This window comes from Hyperolius riggenbachi, chromosome 8 (genome assembly GCF_040937935.1).
Source record: "Hyperolius riggenbachi isolate aHypRig1 chromosome 8, aHypRig1.pri, whole genome shotgun sequence".
Lineage (NCBI taxonomy): Eukaryota > Metazoa > Chordata > Amphibia > Anura > Hyperoliidae > Hyperolius > Hyperolius riggenbachi.
Window position 1 is genome coordinate 230,422,205 of NC_090653.1, and position 13,189 is coordinate 230,435,393.

Consider the following 13,189-nt stretch of genomic DNA (forward strand, 5'->3'; position numbering starts at 1 on the left):
AGCAGGTATAAGTTGAGGTTATTTACCTAGCAAGAACAGGGATGGTCCATAGTACTCGGCATTGCTGATAATATGTTTCAGTGATGTGGGAAGAGTTCCATCCATTACTGAATGAAAAATAAAGAGACATTATATAAATATAAAATACAAGGACAACAACATCTTGTAAAGAGGACGAAAAGGTAACTACCATGCCGAATTCCATCTGAGAAAGCTGGATCTTGGATGGCTTTCTTCAAAAAGTTTAGCATAGATTTCAACAAGGCCGCTCTTTGGGGAATGCACTGCACGCCTGGAAAGCAAAATAAAGAAAGCTAATGTGACTACTGGTGATAATCATGCACTTATAGTGTCCTTTAATGATCACACAGCAAGCATCTGGAATTGCCATTATCTGTCCTGCAAAGCTTCTGATCATTATTATAAAGCTATGTACACCCATCAGATCTTCCCCCTTCTGAAAAGATTATACAGTACATTATAGCTCTAGCTATGCACTGTCTGATGACTTTGTGGATTGCATTAGCTAAAATCAGCAATGCAATGCATAAGTGTGGACAGGCCCTGAATATTAATAGGATATGGATCTTTGTTGTAACAGTCTGCAACTGATGTTCCTGGGAAATTGTTGCAGATCTCACAGCACTGTAGGATGTAGTCAGCAGATGATCAGACTATGGCCTAGTCTCATATGCTTGGAGAGAATCCTTCCAACCCCCTACCATGTCACTGGTTACAGTCCCTCACATGATGTTGAGATCTAATAACATGATTTGTTCCATCCCTGCAGTTTGCATTACAGAGCATAGCCTCAGTTCTTCCTGAGTGGACAACAGATTGTCCAGGAAACTACTGCAAAGTGCAGCAAACAAATCAGAAGATTCACACTACAACACTACTGAATGGAGCACTGCACAAAATACATACAGCATAATAGCCTTTAAAGAAACACTGAAGTGAGTCTAAATTTCCTTGTTTTAACATGCAGTTACGTGAAGCAGTATAACCCCTGCTAAAACGCCACTATCCAGCGGCAAAACGAGGGGTTAATACCCCCCAAATCCCCCATCCAAAATCCACAACATTCTTGGTCGTGGATTTTGCTGCTTATGGAGGCAGAGCTATGAGCTTCAGCTCTGCCTCCATGCGCGTCAATCGCCGCACGGATCTCCGCCCCTCTCTGTGAAGGCAGATTGAAAGGGGCGGGGGAGAGGCGGCGATCAGCAGGGATTGACACGCTGAGAGGCAGAGCTACAGGGCTTAGCTCTGCCTCTTCAGGAGACGCTCCCCGGGCACCACGGAGGGGATAGAGGCGGTTTAGCAGGGGTTACAGTGATTGACATAACTACAAGTTAAAAAAGGGAATTTAGACTTAGAGTCTCTTTAGTAGGCAGCAGCAAGCAGTTGTGAAAATTCAACATTATTTTCCCTGCCTATCAACTGCTTGTGTGAAAGGCCCCTTACAGTTGATATAGATCCTGCAGTGTGTCTACTTCCTGCTTACATAGTAGTGTTTACAAATTAGCTGCTCTGCCAAGGCAGCCAGCTGACATAGCTTAATAAGCGATCAAATTACACTAGTGATTAATCACAGATAAGGGGGAATTAGACAGGCTAAACTTTCTAAATACATAAATACATGCAGGGTGCATTTCTCTAGGTTTTCCTTCTGTGCAAGAGTTCTGGTCTACTTTAATTATGTCAAATAATGTAGACAACCCAACTTAATGCAATGTCATAGCAGTAAAGCTCAATGCCCAATGAAGCCATTTTGAGCAGTTTCAAAAAGTGTCTAAAGAGCTCAGCAATGTAGGACTCTGGAACTCCCGAGATAAGGATGTTAGTAATGGATAATCAAAAAACAGCTTCGGCCTCTGAGTGCTAGTGCCCACCAAAATCGCTATTGCAATCGCTTTAACTTAGCGTTTTGTGATATCGATTTTGTGAAGAGATTTTCAGAGCGATCTTTGAATGAAAGAAAGTTTTTGCTCATGCATTCAAGCTGAATGCAACAAATAAAAAAAAAAAAAAAAAAATGCTACATACAGCACATTTGCAATTTTAGAAAAACAACAACGCTGCTGTGAGGACACCCTTGTAGGGATTCAGTAGCCAAGTGTCTTTCAAAGCGCTGGCAATCTGAAAAGCACTCAGAAGCGCTCTTGGTGTGCACCAGCCCTGAGTGAGCTTGTGTTTACAATATGACCCTCATATCACATTTTGGGAAATTCATGGAAAATGACAAAAAAAAAACCCCAAAAAACTTTTCAAATGTAAGGCTTTAAAACGTATACTGGGAGGATAAAGAAAGGGACGGGAAGACACCGGGAGCCCGATCTGGTGTATTACCTCTCGTATGCCAGGTCAACATTAAGAATATATACCGGCTTGCACAAGAGGCAACCAATCGGTGCCTCCACTTCTCACACATATGCATTTTTATTTATGTCAATTTTTCTATTTTAATATTTCTTTTATACAGGTTGCACATGAGCATATACCCTGAGCCTCAACTTAGCATTTGCCTTCAGAGGCCAATTGTGTTTGTATATACACTATGGCTATCATTCATGAACAGGCTGTCGGTAAACAGAGTCAGTGCGGGAAAACACCGCTGGCGGATTTTTAGACTTCTGGGTGGGCATTCATAAAGATGTATCCATGTGCGGAAGCAGTGCGGAGATTCCCCGAACTAAGCTGGCGGTAGGCTTGCAGAGACACGGAAGCTGCCGAGTTGATACATTTCTCCGTGTTCCGCTCTGCTGCAGCTGCCTGGGAGGTCTGTGTGTCTCCATTCACTTACATTGGTATCGCCACATCAGAGGGAGCGGTACTTCCCGACCTCACACCGCTTGCGGTGATCTTCATGAATGAACATTTTGCTACATTTGTACCGATAATCACCGCACAAGGCGGTGATTTATCACTCTGCTCGGTAGTGTCATTTTTCCATGCGGAAAGAGGCTTTATGAATGCTGACTTTGCCGAGTGGTCGGTAAAGTCAGCTGTTTTAAGCATTTCCGCACGCGGAAATGCTTTATGAATGATAGCCTATGTCTAATTATAGAATTATGAACTTTTAACCCGCTGGCTAGAGCTCGCATTAGAGCTCCTACCCTAATACACACATGTATGATAAACATACTCCCCCTTGCTGGCCCATCCCAGCGTAGTATGGCTCCCAGGAGATCCCAAGCTCAAGCAGAGCTAGGAGAGCCTAAGTCAAATACTGACCTCCCCTACTTACATTTATACCAGCCTTCCAAAGCTACACCGCCTGAGCATTATATTGCTTTATACCAATGGTCTAAACGCATTTTACTATGCACACGTCTTTTGTACATATATGTGTGTGTTCCTAATCATAGCTATGTATATACTGTTATACGTACATAGTACACTGTTTTGGCTCATATACTGTTTATTGGGTGTAGCAAAATCAGAGATGTTTCCTTATCTTAGTGCCTTGTCTGTTTTTTTCCTCAAAAGGCACAATACTTGACCTGATGAAGCAGCTCATACCGCGAAACGCGTTGTCATTTTAAAGTGCCCTATTAAAGTATTTGTTTTACAACCTCGTGAGTGACTACTCTTTCAAGGTAGGATCATTCCTTACCTTTCAAGATACATCGTTTATTGCCGTATGTTGTTTAATGCGTATACACACACATACCTTACTGGTAGCTGATACCTACACCACTGGTATACACATTCTTTGAGTACCCTCCAGGGCGCCTCCTTCCATTTCTGTGAAGGCTTTAATAACGTATTTAATGACTACTACAGTAGATTCCCATTATAGTAAACTCCAAGGGACCTAGCTAAGTAGTTTACTATCTCAGAAGTTAAATATATCAGAATTAGCCATACATTGTGTATTAATACAGGCATGTGGACAGAACCTGGGGACTAAGTTTACTATATAAAGGCTTACTATGACAAGATTCTACTGTATAATCAGAGGTGCGCAAACTTACAGCTTGCGAGTTACTTTGAAAATTATGACTTTAAAATTATCTACCAGGTAGAATCTACCTATAGATGCAACCCACAACTTCAGCACCTGCACAGCGGCAGTCCCATCAGTGATTATCACAAGCCATCAGGCAGTTAGATGCACATCATGAAGTCCCCCTCAGTAAGCCAAACAGAACAGTGCTTGCCCAAATAGTCAATATCATGCTTACAATATTATACTCAGTGTCCGACAAAATTCAGAGCAGCAGAAGCACATAATGCTTCTAAATGTATGGCTCCCGACCTTGCAACATCATAATCCTTAACCATGCTGTGCAAAACTTCAGGACAGCATATCCCACTAAGCTCATCCAAGTCAGAGCCAGAGTATAATGCCGGTGATCTTCCCAGAAGTCCATTAAGATCTACTGCTAGATCACAATCTACCCAATGGGCACCCCTGGAATAAGTTATCTGGCTTTCTTTAGCCATTCTGAGCCTTACCAGAGCGTGGCATCACAATGCTCCCAGTGCTACTGCTTGTAGGTATAGGCCGAGGCTCGGTAGAGGTGGAGGGACCCGGACTGCTCTCCATAGCCACATCAGACACTAGAAAATAAACACAGTAACATGACACTATGTTTAATGAAGAAGAGTTCCTTTCAACAGCTAAGACAAAAAAAAAACACACACACATAAAAAGTTAAATACTATTTTTTTATTCATACTCCTTTTTTAAAATGTACCTTCCATATCTGTTTCCATCTCATCCCCTTCTTGAACAGTAGCAGGACGCTGAATTTTTGGTTTAATGACAAATGGGCACTCCTTCCTGCACAAGTCAACTTCATGCTGATAAAAGAACAAAAGCCATGGTGAAACAAGCATAACTTCTACAACTAAGGACAGCGTCACAGCAAGTCTCTTAAACTGCAAACAGTCATTAGCAATAGATTTGAATTACAGGCAACCCATGCCATGCCTTATTGGAAGTCTCTACCGAACCAGCATCTTAAAGGGAACCTAAACTGAGAAGGACATGGATTTTTCCTTTTAAAATAATACCAGTTGCCTGAATCGCCTGCTGATCCTGTGTCTCTAATACTTTTAGCCACAGCCCCTGAACAAGCATGCAGATAAGGTGCTCTGACTGAAGTCAGACTGGATTAGCTGCATGCTTGTTTCAGGGTGTGATTCAGCCACTATTGCAGCCACAGAGATCAGCTGGACTGCCAGGCAACTGGTATTGTTTAACAGGAAACATCCATATCACTCTCAGTTAAGGTTCCCTTTAAGGTTGTCAGCCATTTTGAGGAGGGGTACCAAAGCTGGAAGCAGCTGTTACTAATAAAAGTTAACTGCCAAACTCCCACAGGGCATGCCACACAAATTTGGATGGAGAAATCACAGCCTATTGAGATCAATAGGCTGCTTCCGAATTCGCATGCGGGGGGAGTTGTAGGTTATGAACGCCAATGTGTTCACTATAAAAAAAAAAATTAAGAAAAAACAAAGAAGCCTCAAACTTGAGACGACCGCTATAAATGGGAACATTTATTAAGTCAAACTGTAAAAAAGAATCCACAAGATTAGCAAGCTTAGAAATAAAGTCTGCTCTTACCTCCAGGCGGTAAATGAATATGGATAGGCCGCTGTGAGACTGAAAGGCCGCCATGTCTAAGTTGGTAATGAGGTCAACAACCCTCACAGCTCTCGTCACAAATGTGATCTGGTCCTGCTCGTCCCCCAAGAACTTGATAACCTAAGAAACATGACATCAGAGAGAAAGCAAAGAGTTCTTAGTAATGTTGCCAATGCCCAATAAAATTATGTGTTGCTCCCATTGAGATTTCTGCAACCAAATGTCTATTAAAACCAACACAATATCACAACAGTATAATATAGCACATCACTGCAGTTTCAAAGCATTTCCATTCCTATTACAAGGTAAAATCTACTACACACAAATTCAGCACTGCACAAGCTCTATGAGCACAACACCCAACAAAAACTAGGGGTATTAAATAGTGCTTTGCAAATGGCTAGATGTAAAAAATACATTTTCAAAATACAAAAATATTTGAAGAGTTACCTTTAAAAGTGCTTCCATCATACCACAGGAAACCAGCGCCTCCCCGCCAGCATCATAACTTGCTAGGTGATACAAGAATGAGAAAAGGGCTGTGGCAAACTGATGAGGGTACGGCTCCATGGTGGGATCTTGAAATAGAATGAAAATAGTCACATAAGAGAAAAAACACGGAAGATCTACTTTAAAAAAACTTAAAGACAAGCAAAAGGTGATCTATAAATGAAAAACAAAATTGTACTTAATTTAAGGAGGTCTAAACCCACACCTGAAATTATAATAAAAGTGTAAGGTTGGACCTAATGCTGAGCATCCTTATGCTACATACACACTGGAAATAAAAGTCTTTGGAAAAGGCAAGATCACAGACCAATTTTACCCCCTTCCATGTAGTATGAGAGCCATACGCTACACAGTTTAGTCTATTGAGCTGAAATCAGATAAAATCTTTGCAAGATTCTGCACACAAAGATGCCCGTACACATTCAACAGATCAGTATCTGCAAAAGATCTGTTCCTGCAAAATGCATTCATAGTCTATGATATCTGCAGATCCTCATACACACCTTGTTTAACAGACATACATCTGCAGATCTGACAATCATCTGCAAATCTGAAGATCCATCCTGGTGGATCTGATCTGCAGATGAATGTCTGTTAAAGAGTAACTGTTAGCCCCAAAAATCAAACTTAAATCTCTATTGCAATGTTTTAATTACATTGTAAGGGAGCCAAAAAGGCAATGCAGAAGTTAAAAAGCAATATAATTTTTTTTACTGTGTAGCCTTTTCCCCAAGCTCCTAAGGAGGACGCAAAGCCGCATAACAGATACTGCAGAGCATGCCCATGTCTGCCCGATCCCCCTCTCCCCCCCCAGGTACCGATGTCTGCCCGACCCCCCCCCCCCCCCTAGGACCAGGTGCCGATGTCTGTCCGCTCGTCCCCCAACCCCCCCCCAAGAGCCGATGTCTGTCCGACCCCCCAGGACCAGGTGCCGATATCTTCTCACCCCAACAGCTGACACGGAGAGAGAGCGGGGGCGGAGTACATCTACACACTTCCAGCGCCGCCACCACAGAGCAGCCGCCGTGCATCTCCCTCCTGCTCGTGATTCTCTCACATGTGACTCGGCGGCGGCTGCTCTGCGGTGGCGGCGCTGGAAGTGTGTAGATGTACTCCGCTCCCGCTCTCTCTCCATGTCAGCTGTTGGGGTGAGAAGATATCGGCACCTGGTCCTGGGGGGGGGGGGGGGGGGGGGGGGTGTCGGACAGACATTAGCTCTTGGGGGGGGGGAGCGGACAGACATTGGCACCTGGTCCTGGGGGGGGGGGGGGGAGGGGGTCGGGCAGACATGAGGGGGGGGGGGGGGGGTTCGGTGAGAAGATATCGGCACCTGGTCCTGGGGGGGGTCGGACAGACATCGGCTCTTGTGTGCAGTCTGTGTGCAGCATCTTGCAAAGATTTTATCTGATGGGGAGTTCAGCTCAATAGAATAGACTGTGTAGAGCATGGCTCTCATACTACATGAAATGGGGTAAAATTGGTCTGTTATCTTGCCTTTTCCAAAAACTTATCTCAAGTGTGTATGTAGGGATATACCTCTGCCTATGATTTGTAGTATGGAATAATCCCCTCAGTCAGGAACCAGGCACCTGTCAGTGCAGTTGCCCTAAGCTTGATTTGGATGCTGTGCCAGCCTCTGCCCCCCTCCACCCAGAGTGACATAAAAAATTACCAACCATCCCCACAGCAAAATTAGTTACTTATGGTAGAAACTACAGAGGTCTCCAAGTTTAAAACATGTTGCTTGCCCGACTATTTGGATCACTAACCCGAAGTATGTATTTAGATCAGGTACTCTGACTCCACTGGCTGTATGCATGCCACCTATGCAGGTTTTGAACAGGGATTAAAAAGGGTAGCCTCCATATTACGCCAGCTTCTGGATGCTTTCACACTATGCATAGTGCGTTCTGCAATAACCTAATGAGTTACCACCGTGAACACACTACCAATACAGTAGTAAGGTTATGTTCATATCTCTGCGTTTCATTTATATCCTGACTCACTGTGTACAAATGCGTTTATGAATAAAGTGTATAAAAGCATGCATATTCCATAGCAGCTGACCACGATGCAAACTAATGTGTGGTGTGTTACAGCACACTTTACACATTCCACCTAGTGAATGCACCCCTGAGGTCATGTCAACATACATTTGAACTCCACTGCAGTTTAACCTAAAATCCACTTTAATTATTCACTGTAGAGGAATTTACTGTATATGTCAAAAAATACATAATTCACCCAAATCTACATACATCACCATAGGATTCTGACCCATAACCTAGGTCAGTGCCACATAACAGACGATCTACAGAACAGAGCATCAACCACATATCACACTACCTGAGAATCTTGCACCCAGCGTGCGCATTGCAATTCCCTTTCTGCAACCATGAAGTGAAAAATATTAACTCACCTATCATAGCTTGGATGCAGTTTCGGACAAGGACAGGTAGGAAGCCATGATAAGAGGCAGTACCAGTGCAGTCTATGATGCTGCTTAGTTTGGGCGTTCTTTCCAGGTGAACAATTGAGGTCAAGGTTCTTAGAGATGCGGCTTTTATATCCTAGAAGACATTTTATTTAACATAAGGTAAAAATTGATGGTAAAAGCTTAAAGGATATCAGAGGTGACATGATGAGATAAACATGTATATGTACAGTGCTAAGCACACAAACTGTGCTGCATTCCTTTATTTTTCTTTCTCTGCCTGAAAGTTGACATTAAGGTTTGCAACTGACAGTTTCTCTCCATATGGGACCAAGTCGGACGGTAGCATAATTCTCACTGATAAGGAATTACAAAAACACAATCTCACTGATAAGGAATTACAATTAAAAACACTTTCCTGGCAAAGAATGGCTTCTGAGAGCAGGGAATAGATAAAAAAACTCAATAGTTCATATATTTAAGCTTACGAGAGACTAAGGGCCTGAGCCCACTGCTGAGTGTATAAAAACGCATGCGTTTTTCAAGCATTGTTGAAATGCGTTAACCTGCATTAAAACGCATTTCAAAAACACATGGGTGGCATATGAAACATTAATATTTACAATGGGATGTTGCGTTTTAATGCGACGTTAAAGTCGCAACGTGTCTGTGTTAAGAGGTAATTTACTGTAAGCAGCAAGTTACCACAACGCAACATTTTCAGTGTGACGATGGTGTCGTACTGTGAACGGTCCATAGAATTATCAGTGCCTTAAGCTGCGTTATAACACTTTATAACGCAGCTCCGCACTGTGGCACTGTGAATGTAACCCAAGCCTACATTTTTCAGCGGATACACAGAAAAACCTGGAGGTTATTTTAAAAAAAAATTAAAAAAAAATAAAAAATTTTATTAGTTGAAGTATAGATACAATTGTTTATCTCATCAGTTTATTTTCACCTCAGGTTTCCTTTAAAGGAATCATCAGGCGAAAATTAATGAAATCCCATTTACTTTCCTGGGGCTTTCTCCAGCCCCTCGCAGCTGTCTGTCCCACGCAGACCGCTCCGCTCTCCGCCAATGCGCAGTAAGCCGCGGATAACGTGGCCATGATGGACAGCGGCGCTTCACGTAGGCGCAGTAAGGACAACCTCGAGGTCGTCCTCTGCACCGTGCAGGGACCCCGGGCCAGTGGCAGGGAGCGGAGATGTCTGCGTGGGACAGACAGCTGCGAGGGGCTGGAGAAAAGCCCCAGGTAAGTAAATGGCATTTCATTAATTTTCGCCTGATGATTCCTTTAAGAAAACACTTATAATTAGGGTCAATAAGATGCAAATGACTGATTATGTATGCAAAATTATGTAGCTTGAACATGCACTAAATTTTATTTTGGTAGGCTCTGAGTGCCCAATTTTCAAGCTGCATACATTTGCCTATGGAATTTCCATAATCCTGCATCAACTCAGAATTATTTGAATCTCATTGACCATCCCTTCTAATAAAGTGTTACAGCAGAGTTGCAAACATCAGTCAGAACATTCAAAATACAAAGCTTACCATGAGCTGCTTGTCAGTTATCTGCAGCACATCCACAAGTTCTTCTATTAACCCATTGTAGAGGATACTGTTTGCAGATTCTTGCAAAGCATTAGAATAAACTGCAAGAAAGAAAAGATAAGCTAATAGTCAGGTGTACTAATGGCCAGTGAGAATTTTTGGCTTGCATGCAACCGTCATTTTTATTCTGTTTTGCCAGTAGCCCACTATGAAAGTGGCTTATAAAGATTTGCCACCTTGATTTTTACCTGGTCAAAACCTGCAGGCTTCTGACACCAGTAATTAAAGGCTGCTGGATTCACTACAGCAGTGTCACACTTGCTCACTGCACTGCAAAACATAATGGAAACTGAGGTTCTGGAGAGCAGTGGGTGGTTTCTTATGACCCAGAGATTAACAACTCCACTCAACTCAATGACCAATGTTGTGTTTGACAGCATTGTTATGCTATGTTACCCAATGGCAGTCTTCTCACAGCCGCAATTGGCACCGATTGCAGGTGCTTTGCGATTAGCGCCAATCGCAAACTTATTACCTGCAGCATTTTTGGAGGGATTGCGGTACAGTGCTTATAAAGCGCTGACCGCGATTGCTCTGAAATTGCGGAAGTGCCCAGTAATTTTAACGCACTAACCACGGTAAAATCAACTGCGCAAAACGCTACAGGCCCTAAGGGCTGATTCAGGCGAGCCTGAACCGGTCGTTAAAAGGTCGTGGCGCTCATCACAAGAGATGTCCATCCAAATGAATGGCCAGTGCTTTTCAAACGTCGGTACTGGCTTTTTCTGTCATTTGCTCGATGCAGTCTCTAGTCCTAGAAGCTACGGCGCTTCTGTACAGGGTCCTTATATCTATTGGCTCATCTATTTCAGCATTGGCCTGAGGAAGCGGGCTTGCACCCGTGAAATGCGTTGCCTGTGATTTAGTACATTTATCTCAAGAGATTGTTGTTTGAGGTAAGCCACCTCATCTTTTTGTTTGAATTTTTATGTTTTTTCATAATCTAGTTTTTATCTGGGTGCTTCTTTATCCCAATTGTCCTGAGAGAGACCCCCTGAAAATAACACTTCATTCCCAGCCAACGCTGCCTGTTGGAGGCAGAAACCACCACTTCTCGACTGCTTCATTTAAATGGAAAATCAGGAGAACTGAGCTTGTGACAACTGTAATGAGAGGGATATGGAGGCTGCCATATTTATTTCCTTTTAAACAATACAAGTTTCCTGGCAGCCCTGCTGATCCTCTGCCTCTAATATTAGCCATAGACCCTGAACAAGCATATGCAGATCAGGTGTTTCTGACATTGTCAGATCTGACCAGATTAGCTGCATGCTTGTTTCTGGTGCGATTCCGGCACTACTGCAGACAAGTTTAAAAGGAAAGAAATATGGCAGCCTCCATATCCCTCTCATTGTCCGTTAAATGCACTAGAGCTGTAATTCCTGGCTTGACGATAACTGACTGTGAGAACAAGCAATACATACCTAATATAGAGATTGCATGCAGTCTTGCTTGCACTGCTTGTAGTCGTTTCTTGTGATTAGAAAAACCATGTGCCAGTCGTATGTGAGTAAATAAAAGCATCTAAAAGCAGAGAAAGAGAAAACAAAATGTAACAGTTGTAGAACAAAAATCAAATCACAAATCAACTAACGCAACAGCCCAATAACTTAAAGCGGATGCGAGATGAAAAACTAACTAGGACAAGTAACTTGTCTATATATCTTTTCTAAAGTTTAGATAGTTTACACAGCAAATCTAGCTGCAAACCGCTTCAACAGTTTATGATTATTTATTCCTGTTTATCCTGTTTGTCACATTACACATAGGCAAGCTGATAGCATCTGCAGCCCTCAGCTCAATCCCCTGTCGTCGTCCTCCCCTCTGCAATCTCTGGCTAGTAACCTCCTCCTGCCCAGACTGAGCTCCCATAAGCCCTTAAAAACAGGGAACACCAAGAGCCCCAATAGTGTAATTCGTACTGGACAAGGTGGCAATAAGTTTGTATTGCTAAATACTCACAAGTCAGGGTCACCAGCAGGCAACCACTGTAAAGGCAGGTGGGGAGATTGTCCTGACCCCACTCAGGATTAAGAAGTCGCTCTCTGTAGACAGGAAGAAAGGGTAGCAACCCTCCACCAAGGGTGGACTCAAAATTGTATACAATGAACAGAGGCGCCAAAAGTATAAGATTAGATTAAATGAGCTTAAAAACCAACTTAAATGGCAAAATTGAAGGAGGAAGTGGTGGTCTTACCTCCCTCAAGCAGACACGACAACGACTGCGATTCAGACAGTCAAACACATTTATTAGGAACTCCAAAAAGAAATGCAACGCGTTTCGCAGGTTCAACCCCGCTTCATCAGGCAATATAGGGAGGAGTATCAAACAATCTGCACAAGGATTCAAATTAAGCGCCTCTGTCTGGCGCTTAATTTGAATCCTTGTGCAGATTGTTTGATACTCCTCCCTATATTGCCTGATGAAGCGGGGTTGAACCTGCGAAACGCGTTGCATTTCTTTTTGGAGTTCCTAATAAATGTGTTTGACTGTCTGAATCGCAGTCGTTGTCGTGTCTGCTTGAGGGAGGTAAGACCACCACTTCCTCCTTCAATTTTGCCATTTAAGTTGGTTTTTAAGCTCATTTAATCTAATCTTATACTTTTGGCGCCTCTGTTCATTGTATACAATCCCATAAGCCCTTGCTACATGAGTCTGAGAAGGCCAAGGCACTCTGAAGCTGTGGGCGAGGCTTGTTTAGTTTATAGGGAATTAGAGTATTAAAACAAAACAAAATGTATTTGGCTTGAAGAATGCCCTATAAACTATATGTAAGGAACACAATTCTGCAATGAGTAAAAGTTTATCTCGGATCCACTTTAACCACCCTGGCGTTCTGATTAAATCGCCAGGGTGGCTGCGGGAGGGTTTTTTTTAAATAAAAAAAAAACTATTTCATGCAGCCAACTGAAAGTTGGCTGCATGAAAGCCCACTAGAGGGCGCTCCGGAGGCGATCTTCCGATCGCCTCCGGCGCCCAGAATAAACAAGGAAGGCCGCAATGAGCGGCCTTCCTTGTTTTGCTTAT

The 13,189-nt window shown here is 43.0% G+C and overlaps 1 protein-coding gene across 11 annotated transcripts in view; it reads right to left on the reverse strand.

Annotated features, from left to right (window-relative positions):
- Window positions 1-13,189, reverse strand: part of HUWE1 (HECT, UBA and WWE domain containing E3 ubiquitin protein ligase 1) — a 177,928-nt gene that overhangs the window by 96,661 nt on the left and 68,078 nt on the right. For all 11 annotated transcript variants that reach the window (XM_068248291.1, XM_068248292.1, XM_068248288.1 and 8 more), the window contains 9 exons: window positions 11,586-11,685; window positions 10,102-10,202; window positions 8,529-8,679; window positions 6,050-6,177; window positions 5,579-5,719; window positions 4,704-4,809; window positions 4,462-4,566; window positions 191-292; window positions 27-107 (listed from right to left, as the gene is read on the reverse strand). In XM_068248291.1, the coding sequence (XP_068104392.1) occupies window positions 27-107; window positions 191-292; window positions 4,462-4,566; window positions 4,704-4,809; window positions 5,579-5,719; window positions 6,050-6,177; window positions 8,529-8,679; window positions 10,102-10,202; window positions 11,586-11,685 (1,015 nt within the window). The remainder of the gene's footprint in view (window positions 1-26; window positions 108-190; window positions 293-4,461; window positions 4,567-4,703; window positions 4,810-5,578; window positions 5,720-6,049; window positions 6,178-8,528; window positions 8,680-10,101; window positions 10,203-11,585; window positions 11,686-13,189) is intronic.